The 22,274-nt window shown below is 44.7% G+C and overlaps 3 protein-coding genes across 3 annotated transcripts; 2 read left to right on the forward strand and 1 right to left on the reverse strand.

The window, feature by feature from the left end:
* Positions 1-2,403: 2,403 nt before the first annotated feature.
* PHALS_03517 (p-type atpase (p-atpase) superfamily) lies at positions 2,404-7,182 on the forward strand (the record flags this gene model as incomplete). The annotated part of the gene is made up of 1 exon (XM_024717740.1): positions 2,404-7,182. One exon carries the CDS (start codon positions 2,404-2,406, stop codon positions 7,180-7,182), a length of 4,779 nt encoding a protein of 1,592 aa, XP_024583209.1.
* Positions 7,183-7,282: 100 nt separating this feature from the next.
* PHALS_03518 (trna ()methyltransferase) lies at positions 7,283-12,305 on the reverse strand (the record flags this gene model as incomplete). The annotated part of the gene is made up of 15 exons (XM_024717741.1): positions 7,283-7,368; positions 7,427-7,624; positions 7,678-8,097; positions 8,160-8,235; positions 8,297-8,945; positions 9,015-9,238; positions 9,298-9,843; positions 9,898-10,095; positions 10,182-11,379; positions 11,438-11,490; positions 11,563-11,609; positions 11,664-11,728; positions 11,790-11,802; positions 12,141-12,222; positions 12,276-12,305. The coding sequence occupies 15 exons, from the start codon at positions 12,303-12,305 to the stop codon at positions 7,283-7,285; spliced, it is 3,885 nt and encodes a 1,294-aa protein (XP_024583210.1).
* A 1,424-nt stretch (positions 12,306-13,729) lies between these two features.
* PHALS_03519 (uncharacterized protein) lies at positions 13,730-14,440 on the forward strand (the record flags this gene model as incomplete). Its single annotated transcript, XM_024717742.1, has 1 exon — positions 13,730-14,440. The coding sequence occupies one exon, from the start codon at positions 13,730-13,732 to the stop codon at positions 14,438-14,440; it is 711 nt and encodes a 236-aa protein (XP_024583211.1).
* Between the last annotated feature and the right edge of the window lie 7,834 nt (positions 14,441-22,274).

A 22,274-nucleotide genomic window follows, 5' to 3' on the forward strand; every position in this document is an offset into this window, starting at 1 on the left:
TTGGAAGCATCCTTTCGCTTCATGTTGCCTTGTAATTCAGCTAGAACTTTAGGATGCTGTTGGCCAAGATGCTGACGGATGGCAGCACTGCTTCCCGATTTGTACTTGAAAGTTGCCTTACACTTTGTGCAGTATGCCATATCTGCATCTGATGATTCCCACTTCGACTTCCCCGCTGGTAGATGCGCGCTGGGGGCAACTAGCATGACGAAGGACCAGTAGCCTTGTTTGTGCTGGCGCGGCATTTTAAATAAAGGCAGATCCGGGTGCTGGGGCGTTGCATCCTCCATAGAAACACTTTTTATAGAGCTCCAAGAAATGTATTGTAGCGATCCAAACCAGAAAGTAACTTCTATCTACAGTAAAAGATAAATTTCCAGTGTAACTTCCACTTAACAGTGAATAGATCCAGAAACGTAGCTTCACTCAATCCAGTTCAAGTAGTCGTCAAACAAAACCAAATTCTCCACACCCCTCCCCAGCTGACACCAGTGACAGAATAGTTCCACCCGTCGATCACCACAAAGAACAAAATAGCTGGAGTAGAATGCCCTTCGACAGTCAAGTAGCTAGTTGATCCTCGCGAACACTCCGCTCTTGTCCTATTCTGTTGTGGGGGAATATGTGGCTCACATAATACAGATGTTCCAAAGTTAACGTCCTTAACGTAAACTTAACGTAAAGATGGGATCAAATTTTTTTTTACGGGAACTTTCCGTCCCTTAACGTCCCCATCCCTAGTATTCAGCAGCCGGTATGTCGGTAAACATAAAGAGGACAAAATTTCGTTGATGGAGCTGATTGAAATTATTAATGCTTGGGATATTCCTTTATTAAATACTATAATTTTATTATGATGGGAATGCAGTTTTTTTACGAAAATTTGTAAAACGCAAATATGTTGGATTTGTCTAAATAGAAATAAACTAAGTTTACGTTCTTTTGAGATACCAGAAAGCAAACTAAGAGTGCTAATTACTTAAGAGGTTCTATGTTCCGCTTCCGGTAGAAGCTCACGATTTTATTCTGTGCGTGGTTGATTTTGCGGACTCTGAGAGTCACAACTTTATCTGTGCAAAGTCGTTGCACATCATCTGTGCGTTTATGAACGCGGCTCGTAAAATCGAAGCTTACTATGTGCGGTATGCACGGCAATCCGTTGCAGACCGCTCCCTGCTTCGATAAACGGGCACGGTGTCTCTCAATACAAGTCTCTTAGCGTATTATCATTAACTCGCACAGCCATAATATCATCTCTAGAAACATTTAATTTAGGGTCCGCAGGATACCGGTATAGAGATGTGCTGGCTGGTACGTAAATTTCGACTACCGATTTTGTAAGTTATTTGCTGGGTCTACTATTCGAACAACGATTTCCAAGCAAGATGCAACAGGTGCCGCGCATCCTGCACAAAGAGAGTACTGACATGTGAGTCCGCGTTATCGATTCGCCTGTGTGGTTTTGCCTGTAATTATGTACCGAAGTCTAGCCTTTATGCAACTCATGTCGCATTGTGGCGAAACCAACGAGAAAGTTCTGAGAAGAATTCGTTTTCTTAGACATCGCTGTCACTTTATATAATACGCTTTAGAAATGAGACATAAAGAGATATTTTTCGTTTACGGTCGAGAACTTCAGGCTTATCAGGTGATGGTGCAACCAACTTATGCTTCACGTTTCACATTTGGACCTGTCCGGCCTTCCGTGCATACACAGTCAGCTAATAGTTTGAATATTTCTACATGATCTGCCTGATATTTTGCTTGCGGAGACTTAACGTGTTTTTGAGTGGTTCATGATAGATCCCATTGTTAAGTAGGAATTGAGAAGTAGTGTTTGCAAACAAATTGATTCTCTTTACGTTTTCTCATGGTCAGCAAACACTTCAGTTAAATGATTTCCAAGTTATCTAGCTTCAAGATGATTACGCCTCCCGTACTCACAATTTTTACAATTTTTAGTGCAAGATATTGGCCTGTATATAGTTCTAGTACCAAGTGTCGAAAAGATCCGGCTGACAAGCAAGTTAATTTCATTGCGAATACATACTCTGCGTCGCCAAGTTGCCATAACATCGTACCATTGCATGCAGTTGATGGCTCTGTATCGAACAATGTCACACAAAAGTTGAAAGCATTCTTGAATAATGTCGCATGAAAAGTTGATCCTATTCTTTCACTGGAAGTCTGTTATTGTACATAGGGATTAAGTAATCGACGTAATTTTTAGCTTGCTGCATCATCTCTGCTCTGATTACAATGTTCTAGTTACTTAAAAGACTCTAAAAGCTCTCTTGGCGTTACTTCAGCCAATAAGCCAGCGCATCGGATGTACTCATCCCTTCCCAGTTCCCAGCTTAGAATAGGTGTAGGCGGGCTGTCGAATTCCCGATTGAGGAGCCGATGCGCGTCGAGTTCGCGGTGCCTTCGCCTTCCGATAGTTCAACGGACTACACATTGGATATGGGTACAAAAAATGTTGCCCCTGCTGCGGCCGAAAGTGGTTCGCCAGCGCCCTCCGCGCCTCCGAAGAACCTTCGCCGCGTCAACACGTTTACGGGTGCGGGTAACGAAGAGGAACAACGCAATATTATTTCGCTGCGATACCGCGCCGACAGCATGGCGGATTCCGTGGCGTCTGACTCGACGCCCGATGCTGAAGCTAAGCTCTGGAACCTTTTTGAGCAAGTTTTTTGCTTCCTTAAGGGCATGACCATCTACCAGACGCGACGTCGTCTAAAATTCACAATCGTTTCTCAAACGGGTATCAACTCGCTACGAATTTTCCCCATCATCTTAGGCCTTAGTTTTGAAGCCACATTACCCGTGTTGATTCTGTACGTGACGCTTGTGCTGGGATGGCACGGTACGAAGTTCCTTGTGCCCAAATTTCTTCTCAGCTACAAAATTGGCATGCAGCTGACGTTGATGGTAGACGTTATCTGGTACTATAAGGGCTATAACGGTCGACTTAATAGCGTCAGCAGTGGTACATCAGTGCTCATGCAGGGATTTTTTTCCATTTTACTCACAATGCTCAATATAATGGGCTTCATGTACGGCTGGAAACTTCGCCGCATTGTCAAGGCAGTTCAGAATCAAAGAGAGTGCGACCGTGCAGCTTTAGCTACCATGATGCCGTCCCCACAGCGAGGTCACTCGCTGCACCAGACTTTGTCTGTCCATCCGTTGACTGAGATGAATGCAGATGAAGGACATTCTGCGCGCCGTAAAGTGGTCGTGGCTCCAGGTGTCTCACAAAATAGACAGCGACATTCTCATTCCGGTATTTCGGCTTCATTACCCGAACTATTCAAAACGAAGAAACAACGGGAAAAAGAAGCAGAAGCCCAAGAAGGTACACCCGTATTCTGCTCAAACCTCATTATTACGAGCAAGTACACGTACTACAACTTTCTTTTTGTATTTCTCAAGATGCAGTTCAGTCGACTGGCAAATTTCTATACTACCATCGTCGTGGCTCTATGTTTTTTTGACTTTTCGCCCGTGAGCCCTGTGGCAAGTCTTACACCGTTGTTGATTGTGTTTGCAACGTCTGCGTTGAAAGACGTGAGCGAAGATCGGCGCCGACAGAAGGGAGACGCTCAAGTGAACTCTAGACCTGCGCATATTGTGCGTCGTGATGAAATGGATGATGTCATGCACATTGATGGCATGTGGCAGGATATTGAAGTGGGGGATGTCTTACTTCTGAAAGATGGCGATTTAGTTCCAGCGGATTGCATTTTATTGGCTACCAGTCGATCAGATGGCAGGTGCTATGTGGAGACTGCAAATCTTGATGGCGAAACTAATCTGAAAATTCGACAAGTGGCGAGCTGCACCAAACAGTTTACGTCAGCTGAAGAGATTTTGGAAAATTATACGCTTGAAGTGGAATGCGACGTGCCGAACAAGGACCTGTTCTACTTTGATGGTGTGATAAAGTTACTCAAAAATTCTGACGACGTTGTGATCGACGCTACTAGAGAAGCCGCGAAATCTAGCTTAACGATGGACAATTTGATCTTACGTGGCAGTGAAAGCCGTAACGCCGACTGGACGCTGGGGCTCGTGATCTACACAGGCAAAGAAACTAAAGTGCAGATGAATTCGGCTGCAGTGCCGTTGAAGCGAAGTTTTGTAGAAAAGACGCTGGACACAATGTTTGTGCTGGTCTTAATGCTGCTCTTTGGCATATCCACTGCTTGCACACTGGGGAATAACAATTGGAATTTGGATCGGGCCGATGAGACAACGCCATGGTACATAAATGAAGACTCAAACGGTTACATTTTCTTGAGTTATCTCATCTTGTTTAACAATTTGATTCCACTTTCGATGTACGTCACCATGGAAGGTGTTCGCTTTGTTCATGCGCGTTACATTGAAAATGATCTGGAGATATACGACACAAAAACTGATACTCCCGCTCAGGTTCGTAACAGCAACATCAACGAAGACTTAGGGCAGATTCAGTACATCTTCTCGGACAAGACGGGGACATTGACATGCAACGAGATGATATTTTCAAAATGCACGATAGGGGGTCTTCGTTACAATGATGTTGACGTCGATCCTGCGAAGCAAGTAAGACCAGGCACAAGGTTCAACGATGGCCGATTGCTGGCGCGGCTAAATTCGAACCATTTGACAAAGAGAGAAATTCACGATTTTCTGCTGCTGCTGACGATTTGCAATACCGTGATTCCGGAAACGAGCAGTCCTACATCACCTATTTCAAGTGATGGATCTATTCTTACGCCCAGAATTAAATACAACGCATCTTCGCCAGACGAAGAGGCATTGGTTCTGGCTGCTGCAGACCTCGGCTATGTTCTTGAGTCGCGTGACGGCCCGTTCTGTAATACGCTAATCCAGGGTCGACCCATGTCGTTTGAGATTCTTAATGTACTGGAATTTAACAGCGACAGGAAGCGAATGTCGGTCATTGTGCGATTTCCTGATGGCAGTATTGTCCTGTACTGTAAGGGTGCTGATGACATCATATTTGACCTGCTTTCTAAGTCCCAGCCTCAGGGTGTAGCGCACGTGACCCGTGGCCATCTTCAAGAGTACGCATCAGAGGGTCTACGAACCTTGACTACTGCTGTGCGTCGTCTTGCTCAAGAGGAGTATGACCAATGGAATCAATTGTACCGCCAGGCAGAATTTTCAATGGAGGGTCGTGCTGCAAAAATCGCCAATGTGTCAGCTCTTATTGAGGTGGAGTTGACGCTACTGGGTGCAACGGCTATTGAAGATAGGTTACAGGATGGCGTGGAAGAATCAATTTGTGCATTACGCAAGGCTGGCATCAAGTTCTGGGTATTGACGGGTGACAAAAAGGAAACGGCTCTTAGCATTGGTATGTCGTCGCATGTGATTGATGATAATATGGATGTGATTGTGTTGGGGCAGCGAGACAAGAGTTCGTTACGCACCCGGTTGGAAGAGCTGTATGTTGATCTTGTCGAGGACAAGTGGGGTTCTGATGAAACATCGTCAGCAACGAGTGTGCTGTGGGAAGCACTGAAGCGAGCTATTTTGTATTTGTGGGATCTCGTGAAACTCGGACTGGTGGGACGAGATGAAGAAGCTGAGGCTCGGAAGAAGCGAAGACGTCTTCCTCGTCGTGATCATGCTGGTGCTGAATCCGTACCTGCAGCTGGTAATGCTCATTACGATGAGGTATATCCCGCCCAGTCAAATCGTGATAATTCTATCGAAGATACTTTTAATCACAATCTTTGTGATCATGATTTCGAGCCGAAAAACGAGATGATGACAGGTAAAACTGACAGTATGAGTAGTGAGGATTTTATTGATGAAGAGCTTGAATTCGCCATGGTAATCGACGGCAAAACCCTTGCTCTTGTGCTGGATGATGACATCAAGTACCTGTTTTTGGCGGTAGCTACGCAATGCAAATCCGTCATTTGCTGTCGTTGCTCACCATCTCAAAAGGCTTCTGTGGTGAAATTAGTGACAGAACCTACGCTTATGTTTTCTCCAGGCAACATCACACTTGCTATTGGCGACGGTGCTAATGATGTACCAATGATCCAGGCTGCAAACGTCGGTGTCGGTATTAGCGGCAAAGAGGGACGTCAGGCTGTTCTCTCAAGTGATTACTCTATTGCAGAATTTCAGTACCTCAAGCGTCTACTCCTGGTGCACGGTAACTACAGCTACAAAAGAATATCAAAACTCATTCTATTTTCATTCATGAAGAACGTTGCGCTCTCGATGTCCAACTTTTTTTTGGCAATGGAAACAATGTACAGTGGCTTGCTCATGTATTTTAGCATCTTTTTCACGCTTTACAACGCTCTGTTCACGACAATTCCGATCGTGATCATTGCCATGTACAATCAAGATGTGTCTCCCGCAGTGCTAATGCAGTACCCTACATTATACGTAAACGGTCTAAAAAACCGATCGTTTAATTGGTTATCGTTTTTCGCGTGGTGTGCATTGGGGGCATGGCATGCTTATGTCGTATACGCAGTTCCATTCTTTACAAATGGATCGGTCGTCTGGTATTTTTCGAGTGCGTCGTCGAATATTCAGTTTGACAAGCGCGACTTGGGTCTTTGGGCGAATGGTGTTGCATCCTACACATATCTGATTACAGCTTCGACAGTGCAAGTGTCGCTCATGACGAGTAACTGGACTCGGGCAAATGCTATCTCCACTATTGGAACCTTGGTGTTTTACTATTTCTTTACTGCATTTTTCTGTGCTGTATTCGGTTGGTCGGGGGCAGACTTTTACGATACCGAGATAAGCTATGGTGTTTTTGGCCAGCTTATAAATGAATCCTGGTTTTGGCTTGGCCTCCTTTTCTCTGCTGTTGTTGCCGTTTTACCAAATTACATCGCAAAAGCTGGACGGGTCTTGTTTTACCCGGAGCCGTCGCACTTGATGCGGGAGTGGAATCGTTTAGCTAAGGGTGAAGACGTTGCGGTGGTTGTGGATTCGCCGCGGCTCGTACGTCACAACACGGGCTTTGCTTTTTCGCACTGCCCAGGTGAGTTGGAAATGGCGCTGGGCACTATTCGAAAAGAAAACATGCGTTCTGGCTTGCAATCGAACGGATCGGATGCTAGCTCGCGCGTACAGTCACCATTATCCACTACAGTAGCGGATTCGTCGGCGTCTCCCAAGGCATTAAATTAGGTAATGTAAACAGACATAAACTTGAGAAGGTAGCACTCGTGTCCGAGATACTGCACAAAACGCTAATAAACGTTGAGCGCGTGTACCATACCACAGTTCTTTAAAAAATCTGATCTAGGGATATTTCTTCGGAAAATTGCGAGTCAATTGCAAGCTTGGCGACGTATTCCTTGTTGTCACTGATAGCTGCACTCAATGGAAGATGAGAGATTGCTGTCCAAAACACAATGAAAGACACACTCACCATAAGAATGACAGCCGACGATCCGTTTGGCTTCATTAAAGTGTTTGGCGTCAGTCACAGAGCGTTTTGAAAGCCGTGATTCTTCTGAGAGGCGATGCTGTAGAGCATTTTCGTACTTGACTCGTAAATCTGGTCGCAAAGGTTGTTGTGTGTCGCTTGTAGCAGCTAGTTTCTCCAGTATTAACGATGTCGGGATTGCTGGGAATATAGCAACATTAGAATAACGATACAAATTGGGCTTACGCGCTCACCATCAAAGTAATTAGGAAGCCCCTTCGCTACTCGAGGCTTTTCCAGTAAAGAAGCAATTCCTGGAAAAACGCTACGAATCAAAGCTGGCCCATACTCAAAAAAAATGGAGCGCACGACTACAATAGTGCTTCCAATTACAAAAAATGCAAAGAGAATCACAACTGGAGGACGCGTGACTCGCGAAATTAAGTGCCCGCGGGATGAATCGAAGAGAGGAATGTTGTCGCCAGCACTGAATGGACTACTGAAGGTACTTTCTGCGACTGCTATTTCACTTTCCGATTCAAAAATGTTATCGTTGGAAAACATCCACACGGCAATAAGGCAATGGAGTAGTACTGCATACGGAAGCAGCGAACCCGCTGTAGTGGCTAATCTGCTATCATATAAGGGCGGTGAGCGAGCAATGCGAAGAAAGGCTGACAATATTTGTAGTAAGTAATCTGCTTAAACTTAGAAAGCAGAGATGATAATTACTTACTGAACTTATCGGCCCAATACGTGATCAATGTGGCACCAAATCCAATAACATGGAGCAGGGGCATCCCTGCTGAGAACTGCAAAACATCATGTCTTAAAACTAGATGTTGCTTGTTTTCTGAACTTGAGCGTACTTACCATGTACGTGATGAAAATAGTTGTTAGCGATTGAGCATAACGAGAAGCAAGATCAAACTTTGGTCCGCGATAAAGTGTTTCTAGATCACGTTGAATGTCTTGCTTTGTCAACGAATGGTCGAAAGAATATCCACGATCGATGAAGCGACGAGCCTTTAAAAAAATTGAGTCTGCCAAGACATAGAAGTGCGAACTGAACGAGTTGATAATCATAGTGAGCATAAGTGCTGCACCAACGTCATTGTACCAACTTGCTGAAAAGTCTGAATACTCGCCGTCAAGAAACTTCAACATTCCAAATGAAAAGTCTTCAGCAGTAGAGCCCGTCTGTGGATTTGCTGATGGCTTCAAAAAGTAATCGGCATTGGCATTGATGACAAGCATCAGCAGCGCCGTGTTACAAAATTGAGCTAAGAAAACTTTTCTAACACGGGACACGACTAGACTTGATTCCGTATGGTGTTTCTCTACCGTTACAAGCCCATCAAGAATTCGAGCCAACACCAAGTTCACCGCTACAACCAACAGCACCGATGCAATCGATAAAATCTGTGTTCTTGCAAATGTTGTTGCCCACGTCCTGCACAACATATCACTTCTCCCCGTCAAAGGATTGTAAAATGTTTCATACATAGTGCTTTGAAAGGAACTGTACGAATAAAAACCGAAAAGCAATTCACAGTTAATTTCTGACAGCACGAAATGCTCCGAAACTTACTGGTTATTTACTAAATTTTTGCAATAGCATTCAAGAAGAGCTTTGTATGGTACCGATCCAGAAGCTCTATTCATCTCATCCTGAATGACGTCAGTTTTCAAGACTTTAGTCGGACAAGTAGTTGGTCGTCCGAATTGCCTTTCCAGCTTGCTTTTTTGCTCTTTTGCCAGAAAAATGAGGACGAAACTCAGAAATAATACAGACAACGTGACCATTGCCACGACCTGTCAAGAATAGCAGGAGTGAGACTAACTTTGCATTGCAAATACGCTACTTTACGCACCAGTTGCCGTAACATTCGCTCAAGATATGGATAGTGTAAATTTTCCCAGATTATGTCGGTTGGATCCGGGGCTCGGAAGAATTGTAGGCTTTTGCCATGGAGCCGCTTGTAGTGTGGCTGGAAAAGTCGGTGAATCCATCCGAGATCTGGATATTCTTGAAGACAACGGTTAAAGCCTTCTTCTTCTTCAAAAGTTATGAAAGCAGTGACAGCCTGCGAAATATTGTAACGTTCATGATAGCTGTGCCACTGTGCGAGTTTAACGTTAAAGCGATGTAGCTTTGCCTCTAATAAGCCTATAGCGCGCAAGTGCCGACGCTCACGTCTAGCAAACACGTACTCATCAAGACGTCCAAACAAAAGTTTTAACCTCTCATGACGCTGCTGAGCAATTTCAAGCTGACGCACAATCACACCACGACGACGGAGTAATTGTAAATGACGTGAGGCACTTTTACCGAATTGCACGTCTGCAACGCGTATACGGTCAAGTTTCACGGCAAAAGTCGGAGCATTACTTAGAATTGACTCCAGGTGGATGCAAATCTAGTACCGCAATAAATTAGAGCCTACTTACACAGAACAATGAAATGAGCTCACCTCTTGACGCAAAACATTGAGATCGTCATGTTGAGGTAAATTTTTTAGCTGCACTGTGTAGTCGAGAGCCTTGACTTGATTTTGGGCAATACGGTCGACTGCTTCCTTTTCTTTTCGTCGAAGCCAAATCACCACCCCAAAGAACGCGAGACTACACGCAATATCGCATGCTATAGCGAACCCTAGGAAATTTTGCCGCTATATAGACGCCATGGTCAGATACTTTGAAGGTGCTTCGAAAAATCAAAGCTCAAAATCAGATAAAGTAATCAAGTCATTCTTACAGTTATAGAGTCCCAGCCAATGATCTCTAGGTTCCATGCGCCTGATAAATCAATTCGCGTGGCAAAGCACCGTCCATACACAATCATCGCACGAAGCTTATCGGTCTCACACTTTGTATAGTCACTATCGTCATTCAGTTGAGCGACACAAACTTCTTTGGTAGCGTTCGCAGAGTTGTCGTTAGTGACAGCTCTGATCGGGTTCGTGCAATTTGTTCCATATTTTGCACTAAGGCTCCATTCGTAATAAATGGCTTCACTAACATTAAACGTGCAGCTCTTCGTACCCAAACAGAGCCCTTCCACGATGTGTTGAGCCATATTGGAGCCACAGCCGCCAACCTTATGAATTCGCATATCGTTAAATTGTGGCGTCTTAGTTATTTCATCCCGTGAAAATGAACAGCACGGGAGACGTGATACAGGGTGAATACCTAAAAAACATCCCACTCTTCCTGCGAGACAAGTAGAGTCTGTAGCATGCCCGCGACACGTACCCGAATCTTCTGCGACCTTATTGCGCACCGGACATGAGCAGCTTCCTTGAGAATCGTAAGTTGAATAAACCGCCTTCAAAAATCCGATCTCACCGGTTGGGCATTGAAGCGACAGTTCAGTATTCTCCAAAGCCTGGTCACAAACACTGCTTGCTTCATTTAGATGACCAATACTGGTAAGACTTAGGACTGCCGGAAGATTTTGGCGTGCGAGAGCACTTAGTTCCGCAATTGAAGTACCACCACCCAAGATGTAGACTGTGAGGACAGGAGCACTGAGGACACTGAGAAAAAAGAAGAGCCATGTAATGACCTTCAGATATTTGAAGTAAAGTGCAATTCCAAGTCCATATTGGCTCAATACAACGGAGTCTGTCGGTAAGTTCCGGAAAGAATGCGCCCCAAAGTTTGTCGAAAACAGCGGGTATGGCTCTGGTACGGCAAAACCCCGCGTATCGACTCGGGTAGTGGAGTAACGCATCGGGTGTGTCATTCCACGATCACGCAGTACTTTGGCATGTGATAGATACTTGAGTTCCTTGGTACCGCAATCCGGTGGGTATCCTCCAAGCTGTACATTCAGACGCGGTGATATCCTCAAGAGTTTTTTTGGAAGTTTACCTTCCTCTAATGCTCCTACATCCCGATCGTTAGCCGAATTCTTTGAAAGCTGAGGAATCTCGACGACAAGCTCTGGGGAACTAGTTTCATTAATTTTGTTTGATGTCACAGCTTCACTGTGACGTCGCTCGTGCTGACGAATGTTCGTAGAATTTGAGACGAGAGAAGCTAACGAAGCCCGTCGCCGTTTCCTAGAGCGTTTGTTCACCATTGGATATTCGTATGACCTTCGATAAGAAGGAGTTGTCACTAAAAAAACCTACCGCGGTATGTTTCGTCGCTACTGGCGGTTGCATGACGAGAATAATGCCTAAAAACGGACCGGTTGTAAAGTCGTGTAAAGTGAGTAAGATTTATGATACACTTTGTATCTCTTCATGCTGAGAGAGTAAAGCCAAGTTTACCAAGACCATATAGTCGTTGTCGGTCCTAGCATAGGTAAAATCTGTTTACCTGGATATCGATTTTGATAAACATTTTTTTTACTAACCGGACTCGAATGTCTGTTTATACGATTTAAAGGAATTTCAGTCTGTCAATTCCCATGTCTGTGTTTGTTTGGCTGCTGGAACAGCCTGGTTGTGCGTCTGTAAATGGGAACTTGCATACGACTTTATGTGATCGTTGGCGAATCCGAATTGTCCAGGATTGATGGTGGAATCTCATGCAGTTGAAGGTTCGCCGAGAATTCCTCCCACATTCATGCTCGACAAAGTAAGATGGCGTGATTCGAGAAAAGCATCATCCAGCAGACGAAGCAATGCCGTCACGAGCCGGCTTCTTCTGGCAATTTGACTACATCCACGTAAGTCATTGAAGGCGGTGGGTGGGGCTGTCATACGAAAATCATGTTCGAAAACGCTCATTTTTGTCTCTGAATTCAAATTTGCTTGTAATCGATCCGGGATTGAGCACGATAGCATCTATGGATGTGAGTCACTTCGGTCAGACAGTCGGGTGGCGATACTTTTCGTACCTCATGTAAACGATGTAATTGTTCTTCCATGGGAATTTGACAATTTCTGTGCAGAGAGAGTCGAGCGTAAGTGTGGCGCAGCTCAAAAATTCTGAGAGTATTTCTGTAGTCATAATATCAGCAAATTCTAGGTTTCATGCTTTTTTATTTAGATGAGGTCTGTAACTCGTTAAAAACTTTTATCGTCGAATTGAAGATTTTTGGAGACTTAGTAGTGATATAAGATTTTCCAATGGGAAAATCATCTCATGGTGCCACCGCCCGGATATCTACTTCATGGAGAAAAGACTTGCATTGCACTTCATGAATAGAAGTACAGCATAAGGCATGTTTGACATACCAAAAAATGTGCATTCATTAATACACTCACTTTGATCATCGTAGTACACGAAAGAGTTTGTTTAGGATCTCCTCTATATTATGTGGTCAAACGCGAAGGAATTTCGCTGAGATAACAAACATCCGCAGACAATCGACAGCTAGCAAAATATAGAGTTTGGTAATATACCCATTCGTGTTACGCCAAGAGTTGACTTGTTCGCTCGATAAAATAGCGCGGTGATACCGACTCCCTTCTGCCTGTTTATTTACGCGTTGGACTTGCTTAGTATATTTAATGTACATGAGGTTACGCACTACTGAATCATAAAAGATGCCACCTCCTTTAAATTCTAAAAATCGTTCGGAAGCTCATTCAAAAAATAAGCTTGAATGCAGCACTTCCCCGTTACGTCTGGAGTCTGCTTTAAAAATCTTAGCGGAAAGGCTACTGAAGAACGCTACTGTCGACAGCAATGTATGTCGTGTAAGCCGCAGGTACTCAGCTCCAAGTAAATCGATCAGCTGATTTTTGTTTTGACGATCTCCGGCTTCGGATGGTGCATCTTGCAGCTTTATTAACCTTACGAAGCGCACAACTTCGATCGACGATACTACAGTAGCTGATATTTTCAGTATTCCTGATACTGGGAATACTTTTGATCTACATTGCTTTGAAAAGGACCTCAAACTAACATGCTTTAACTGACGTATCTGATTATACTCAAAAATCAGTGAACGCCAAACGAGAACGGCCTGTCATATTTTATTAAGTATCATTAATAGTGCTGGTGGTCGTCGTAAGCAGAGCTGAAGCAGTGCCACATCAACCAGTCCCTCGATCCATGTAGGAAATTGCGATCAAGCATGATGCACATTGCTGCCTTATTACACGACTCTTGGAGTACTCTGCACCTTCCGACCATAAATCAGCAGAATGTCTCCTCTGCCCACTAGCCAAGTCTCGCACCCTCAAATTCACAAATAGATTGTGCACTACAAACTTTGTACAAATTGCCGCTCCATAATTTTGACGACCAGAGCTTTCTGTCTGCAAAGGTGAACCTTAACGAAGTCACTCAAATTTTAATTTGTCACAACCTAGAAAAAGCTTCATTTCACGGACTCGTATTAATATGCAGACGGCCATCGATGAACTCAGCTCGCTTAAGTGCCGGTACGCCAGCAAGCGCTGCTGGAACCTGCGCGCCATCAAGCGCAATGGCGAGCGTCACAACTTGTGCGAGATGCATCGACAAAAAGCCAACAGCAACCAGCGTCGCCTGGACAAAAAACGCAAAGCAGGCCAAAGTACGCTCGGCCTGCCTGACCATTTGGGCCCCAGCAAATTGTCGGATCTGGAGCGTCGCATGAGAATGCGCGCCTCTATTGCTCTCAAGTTAGAGCACGAGCTAGTTATCGTGCCTCTAACAACGCAGTACATTTGTCGCCCATCTGTCTCCGAGCTGCAGCGAGCAGCAGAATATGTGGCCATGGGCAGTGGTCGATCCACATCTTGCCAAGAGATGAATTTGTGGGACAATTCATCGAGCAGGCTATCATCTGCAGCTTGGATGAACGCTTCCTATCCCAGAAGCCCGCGCGCCATGCTCCGTGTAGCGAAGATGGAGCCGAGCGTGGAGGCCCATGCGTGGATGCATCGCAACCAATATTTTATACCGAAGCCGGAGCCGGTTGTGGCTCCACAGCTGCTGCCACCGATTGCCACCGCAGTTGCGCGATCCGGAGAGGGGCTCATAAACTCCACAGTGCTTCAAAGCTCTTTGCACCCAGAGGTTCGACGAGGGACTTCACTCGTCAAGGAACTGCAATCGGTTTGCGAATGACAATGACATGTAAAGTTGTTGTAAGTAATACTACTTTGGTCATATAAACTTGCATTTCAAATTCGAACCCAGCAAAATGACGCTGTAAGAGCCTATGACACCTTATCCATTGATAGGCTATTTTAATAACTTGTCCAGCGCAAAAAATTGAAATTATATTTTGTGTACTTGTACTTGAAAAAGATGTACCAAATTTATACTACTAAAAAGTCGGTAAAGGAGGGGTCCGTGTGGTACGTGATTTGTTAGCCTCACGTCAAGCAATACAGATCATTTTCTTGTTGACCAACGTAAATCCATCTTAAATATTGGTCTTAAATGAGTAGTGCTAACATAAGTCACTGCTGATATGACAAAGCATAAGCAAACTCAAATAGCTAATTACATCGAAGATTCTCGCTTCCGCTCTTGGTTGGAACGAACGAATCCAAGCTTTGCGCAATTGTTAACGCGGACTCATTGACTCTGTGCAATAAGTATCAATTCTGTTGCACTTGGTCGCACTTATAGTCAATCCCAAAACCTTCCGTGTGATGATGTAAGACGAGTTGCTAACAGCGAACGATGTCCAGAGATTAAAAATCTTGCCGCCGTGACCCTCATTTGGAGGCGGACACAAAACCATCTTCATGAAAAATGTTTATGGGATGTGACCGAATTGATGCGACTCAAACAGGAGCTTCCGTGTCAACCCAACCTCATTTGGAAATGCGATGCGTTATAGCGAATGCGGAGTACATTTTCGTGTCGCGAAGGTAGGATATTATTCTAGAAGTAGAAGCTTTACTAGCGCGCCTGAGGTGATGCACATCAGCAATATTGATGAAAAGTGAGAGAATTTTCATCCACTTAGCAAATCTGCATTATTTGCAGGTATTTCATTCGGATGACTAAGACGCCTTAAATGCCCTTCGCTCTCTGCTGAGAGGTCCAAAGAATCGAGCTTCCGTGCATTATCGTCTGACAAAACCTCACGAGCAAAGACGAAAAACAATAGACACAGGACGAGATTGCTGGAAAAGATGGGTTACATTTTACCTCGCGCTAATGGAATTCAGTCTGTTAGATACAGGGCTTAAAGCGTCGTGCAATTACGTACAACGGGTAACGGCTGTATTGTTGTAGGCAGTGCTTGAAGGCATCAAAGATAATTCAGATAAAATATCTGTTGTTTGACTTGCCGCGGTGATACTGTTTAATATGTCGAAGGTTCTGTTATACTCAAGCGAAGTTCGAGAGCTTCGGCGGTTTGGAATGTTGCCATGTCCCGGACGTATACTCTCGAGATACGATCCTTTTTTAGGTATAGCGTGGCAGAAAACCCACTAGCTATTGGTGACTGTAATTTGCGGAAGCTCGGTGCCACGCAATTCTCTCCTGATAAAGCATTGGCAAGATTTAAATTAAAATTATCGGGAAGGAGAGGTTCTTTTGGCGCAGGAACGAAGCTGCAATATTTTGCGTGTAAGACAAGGGGGGGGGGGTATTCTTACTGGAAGTCGCAGTCTTCTGTGTAGAATTAAAGGTCAAATTCAAGTCGCGAGTAGAAGATTAGAAGCATAACTCATTCTTATCAGGATATAATGATAGCACTGCTGCGTGACGTACTCACCTTGCAGATCCCTGAAACGCCACGGAGTAGTGGCATAAGAGATGCTTTTTTATAAATGAGATGACGGGGGAAGTTTTCTGAGTTAACCCCCCTCCGCGCATTTAAATTGCTTTAGAGCTAGAAGATGGCCAAATATATCGGTGAATTAGATTTGTGCCTGGCAACAATGCTTACTAGTCAAACGTCACTGATACGTTAGACAGTCCATATGACATAATTAGCTACTTCCAAAACAACCCGCTCGGAGTACACATTACATTGAGAGAGATCTAATAACCCTTTTCCATAAGCAACTGATAATACCATCGACTAGACGACGGTGGATGAACAAAGCGCAAACTATCATGTTCTGATAATACACATGTTCTAAAAATCGGCGCTTATGCTAGAATAGTGCCTGAAATCAGCTTTTATAAGCATATACAAATCACCACTTGTCGTAATCCACCCTTGCACAGATTGCCGGCGCCTTTTTAATGTCATCAGACCTGCATTATGTTTTGCACAAAAGAAAGCATTGACTATGTCCCATTGTTCTTCTGGAACGAGCTATTGTCGTCTGATGCAGTATTTGAACCAAGTCAATTTCAGGACACACTCTCCTATCCAGGAAAGTAAACGTGGTGAGTCGTTCGTTACCACGTCGTGATATACCTGAGTCGTGCTGGGTATGGAACTCGGATACCACTTTCATTAAAAATTCGTGAACAGCGCTAAGCTGTTTGCGCTTTAGTAAGCTGTACGTCGATATTGAGGGCGCTTATTTGGCGCTAGCGATATTTATTTTGTAAAACGTTCGCGGTCAGATCATGCAAATCAAAGACGTGAATTTGCCAGTACCTTTGTTTTTAAGGGAACAAAAGAAGTGTTTTGCGTAACCGACTCCTTGCACAAGTATAATGCCTATAACCGACAGGTGCGGTGTCACGCAGTAGATACCGCCTTCATTTGCGTCTCGTTACTGCCTTGCGCGACAAATAACGATGAAAACGACTCTCGGACAAGTTAATTATAACGAAGAAGAAATTTGATGGCAGTAAATTACGGTTCAAACAATTTTCTCCAGCAATGGTCATACAGGGGCTCGGCCCCTGGACCGCAGCGTTATTAGCACCGTGCTCTACCGACTGAGCTATACGACCGCTCATGAGCACGCAATCACACGATAAATATACTAACAGAACATTTGTTAAGTATCAAAACACCAAGACGCTAGCACATTTGTTGTCTTATATTTGATACGCCTGGTTGTACCTGACACCCCTGATTGTATCGACGCATGTAAATGTGCTAGCACCTTGGTGTTTTGATACTTAACAAATGTTCTGCTAGTATATTTATCTCGTGATTGCGATGCTCATTAGCGGACATATAGCTCAGTTGAAGGTTGCTACGTATTATCTTATCACACGGCTATACCTACACGGCCCTGACTAAGATATTACACTGCTTCATTCCGCTGGGGTATTTCTGCTTGATTTTTTTCTTGATTTCTCTTGTACGAGCCGCCATCCCGAAGTCCATTTTTGGCTGTTGTCGGTAGTCTTAGCATGCAGAAGACATTTTTTGCATGTCTGACTCGATTACGATTTTGTCCGCTGAGGGGCTCGAGCCCGCACCACACACCTTGAGGCCAAGAAGCATCGACCATTTGACCCACGCCACCGGGTCTGGTCGTATAGCTCAGTCGAGAGAGCACAGTGCTAATAACGCTGCGGTCCAGGGTGCGAGCCCCTGTATGGCCATTGCTAGAGAAAACTGTTTGAACCGTAATTTTCTGCCAGCAATTTTCTCTTCGTTATAATTGGCTTGCCCGATAATCTTTTCTATCGTTATTTGTCGCGCTGGCTCAATTATCATACAAAAGGCAGTAACGAGATGCAAATGAAGGCGGTATCTACTGTGTGACCCCTGTCTACTTCAAAAGGAGATCAAGTAGTACAGGGTTCGGCAGAAAAGGCCACATGCAAGGCTGTAAAAGAAATCTTCATGCATACCCAACTTCTGAGCTCCGGTCCTAGTCTAAAAGTGAGCTGTCGATACCATTCGAGTTGTTAATAATAGCGACGACTCGTCGTAGCAAAATTATTTACTTTTAGCAATGAGATGCGGAGTCAATGCTGAGTGCTTCACGCTATGGCTGAGGATTAGGATACTCAATAGCAACACACCAAAATAAAAGGCAGGTCAAATACGCACGAATATGAATTGAGACAAAATATCTTTCTGAATGCATTAGCCACCTATACATACAGTGTTTGCGGTCTATGAGACTGAACTGCAACCTCGCTACATCGGACCGTTCTCGATCGTAGCAAAAGGAAAAGTGAGTTATGCTCTCCACACCTCAACGAGAATATAAACACATCGTGTATTTCACAAAGGCTTACCTAAGCCATATCACGAACCTGATCGTACAATCCAGACGGATGTAAATAGCTTTGATGTAGACAGAGCAGTGTCCCTACCGTCTCCAGTAGCTGAGCGATTCTCTGCTCTAGAGCAGCGGCAGAATTCTGAGCTGTCGGGGTACCGCAGGTCACGCAGAACAGCGGCGAAACTCGAAGAACAAATTTTGAGATCTGATTCATATCAGCTTCGGACGCATGCCGGGTTTCTCTGTGAAAGTTGTCGTGCCGCACGTCCGAGGGAGCTCAAATGAGATTTCATCCACCGCTACTGCTCGATGAGCAAGGGATAACCTATCTTCACGTATACTGCTAATGAAGTCAGATCTGTTAGCAATATACAATGACGTATAAAGGAATCGTTCACTTACAAGAATCATGAGAGCTTGACATCTCACTTCAACGAGATAACCCTGTCACTGTTGAAGCTTACAACCTGACATATTCCCTTGAAGAAGGGTCAGGGCTGCCTGTCGTAGCGCATTTCTCACGAATGAGGAGGCACCGACCGTTTTGTGAGTTTGACACGTGGTCGATAGGCGTAGCAGCTGTAAAATGGAGATGGGTGGGACAGCAAGAATTTGAGGTGATAGTTTCTCATCTCAATGCCCGCGTCGTGCTGTGAACGTGGCAAAGTCGAAAGCTAACAGACATTCTCGCCAGAATTACTGAGCTGGCTCGCAAAGATTTAAGGGGGTGATATGAGGCGTTCTCCTCATCTTGCGCTCAAATTAACTCTTTGAACCTCTCACAAACAGCAGCATCCTAAGTATATCTCTGATGGAGGGTACGTTTTTATTCGAACCGCTTCACCACTAAGCGCGGGAGGTACCCCTAAGAGATGACAAGTCATTGAGCTAGAAAGCGCTCGCGGAGCGATTAACCGATGGCCGTTTTGCTCTAAGTATAAGCGGTGGGCCACACACGCAGAGTTTCACCCCAGCGTGACAAGCAGTTTTTGTGATTTAAGATTTCGGCGAGTAGGTGCGACCGTTTGCATATCGTCTTATCAACGAGTAATTCAAAATTGGGTATATACATTTTCACGGAGGCTCGCTGAGCCATGTAGAGTTATGAATGATAGAGACGGCGTCCGATGCAGACACGCTCCTAAAAGTAGAGTCTGAAATGCTAGTAGTGGAGTGGGACACTTGCTCGGTAGGTGCTCGTTGAGCGCGCACGTTGTGCAATACCCAAAGAGACAAAAAAGCGTTTCACAGTTTTTTACATCTTGGTAAAACGAGACGTATGCTGTACTGTTATTTTGTACGCCTTACACACCCGGACAAATGTACAAGATACAATACGAAAAAACTGTACAGAAATTTTATTTAAAATTTTTTGCTTGTCAATTTTTAGGAGCACTGATTTATTGGTACTAATCATGCAAGAGAGTGCAAAGCCATCAATTTTCATGGATATAGCCTGGCCTCAAACGGAGTCTCAGCGCTATAGGTATGTTATCTCGAAGCTAGAATGTCGCGTGTGGGAATAGGCATTTACGAGTTTAATCTCGGTAAAATAGGCGGTTCCAACCTGGTACAGTTTTGAGCGACAAATGTCGCGGGTGCTCGCACCGCCTAAGCCGGCGTAATAAATGCGCTCAAAGGTTTTTTCTTCTGTCAAGAGAGAGACAAGGACTGGCGGACGATGCCGGGGATAAAGAACTCTCACTTATCGCCGCACTGGGATCTGACCCTCTCTCGGAGGTGGTAACGGCTGCCATCTTCATGACACAAAATCGGCCGGTGAGTGAATGTCAAGCTGCATTAGGCGCAGGAACGGTGTTCTGAGGAATGACTGAGCTTTATTGTACCATATGGTGGTCGTAGTCAGTTAGACTCAGCCCTCAAAGAACACTAATTTCAAAAGAGCTCACAGCCCAGGTTGTTAACTGCTGATGTGAATAGCTCGGCTCTCTGAATCCGTGAAATATTCTGGCTGATTTGAAAACGTCGTGTAATTACTTACGACGCGCGTCGCTCATAAACAGTCACGAAGGCATTGACTATGCCGAATGCGTATACGTTATCCGTGAGTTTTGCGACGGAAGCACTAGTAGAAGTGTCTAACGCTGTGTTGAGCCTTCAAATGAAGCTTTAGACGTCTGACGTTGCCTACTACTGTATGTCGATCTGAAGTACAATCCCATTCAAGGCGTGGTGTGGCCGGAACGCTATAAGCCTTGGGTGCACACTTATGCAGCATTGGCAAGGTCACGAACCTATCACCGCCAGGAAAGAGAAGCCCTTTTTCTGGACACAAAACCACGATAATTTCCATGTCGGAAATAGGATCGTCAGAAATTGATAACAAAGGGGATGCTAGGTGCCTCGAGCAGAGCTCAGGGGCATGATCTAAGATGAAACGGAAAGAGCAAATCTACATCGCGGTCTCCATAAAAGTTGTAAATCACCCTCACCACCTTCACCAGCAGCTGGAAGAACTATTCCTCGAGGATGTTTGCACGGAATTGCAAGACGGTGACTTCACCGTAATGATAAAGTTGGTTAGAGGGGTTGAGCTCGTCATTTGTCATGAATGAAATATGTAAGGGCACTTGTCGATCACTGAGTGCAAAGAGTGGGGGAGCTATTCTCGAGGATTCCACGGATTCTTTCGCTCTGTTGTTAAAATGAATATCATCACGCGTTGGCGAGTGACACACCACGCGTTTAATACCCGGATGGGGAATTACGTCATAAAATCGACCTGGTTCCTAAGACTAAGTATTGCATCACACGGCAATGACTTTAGCCAATTAGATGACGTGGTGCCATTATCCTTTCCTCAGTGCAAAACACTAAGCAGGCCGACCAAATAAAAAAATCACCTACTCGGCGCCGACTCTCTGTGTCTGAGAGGCTACTTGCTAATAGCAAGTGGCGGAGATTGCATCCTTACAGTGAGCTTAATGCAGCCACGATTTCGCCAAATATAGAGATTTTTTTAAGAATGTACAGCAGAGTAGCATAGGCGGCTACACTTTGGTTAGTAACCTTGACTTTGTACATAACTGCCCGTGATGAAAAGCGAATACCTTTTGCCGCGGTCAGTGCTTCTGGTAAAATTTTCTGGGTAGTGGCTAGTTATGCCACATGGACTGTCTAATGCACCAACGACGCCAGATTGTCGAATGACGTAGCTCCTCAGGCCACATTGTGGATTTGCACAAACCTGATTTGACAATATATTTGTCTATAGTCGTACAGAGCACGAAATATCGGATGTAGGAAGTTCGCTTTGAAGACTTGCGAGTAATACTCGAGTGTATTCACTCCAATAGGCTATCTGTCAATATATATGACTTTTGGCTTGCTTCAATGGGAAGCATTGGCAAGGTTATTGTAAAATGCCCAGTATCTCCGTTCCAAGAATACTTGAGAAAGCGGTTTGACCTGACAAATTACTGACACAAACAGAATGCAAATCATGCAGACTTGACACGACCGCTAACCAGATTTTTAAGTGTAGGTTTAATGGTGCTGGGGATGCGCCAGAAGAACTGACCTTCAAGGCTGTGATAAATAGCCCCATGCGGGCATGATCGCGTGATTGTTTTTGCACACGGGCATGACGCGCCAGAAACAACCACCCTGTTCATGACAGGAATTTACTATGCTATGTTATACGGTTTGTCAGGGTTACGGCCCACTTCCTTGGCTGCAGAGATTGTAAGGATGGCTATGCTTCTTTGCCGCTTCGGGATTCCAAATACAAGTCCATACTTATGCATGGGACCAGCACCTGATCGAAGGTGCCTTCGCATGCGGGCGAGATTTTATTTTACAGGCAATTTTTACATGTGCACACA

Source organism: Plasmopara halstedii (assembly GCF_900000015.1).
Source record: "Plasmopara halstedii genome assembly, contig: Scaffold_2386, whole genome shotgun sequence".
Lineage (NCBI taxonomy): Eukaryota > Oomycota > Peronosporomycetes > Peronosporales > Peronosporaceae > Plasmopara > Plasmopara halstedii.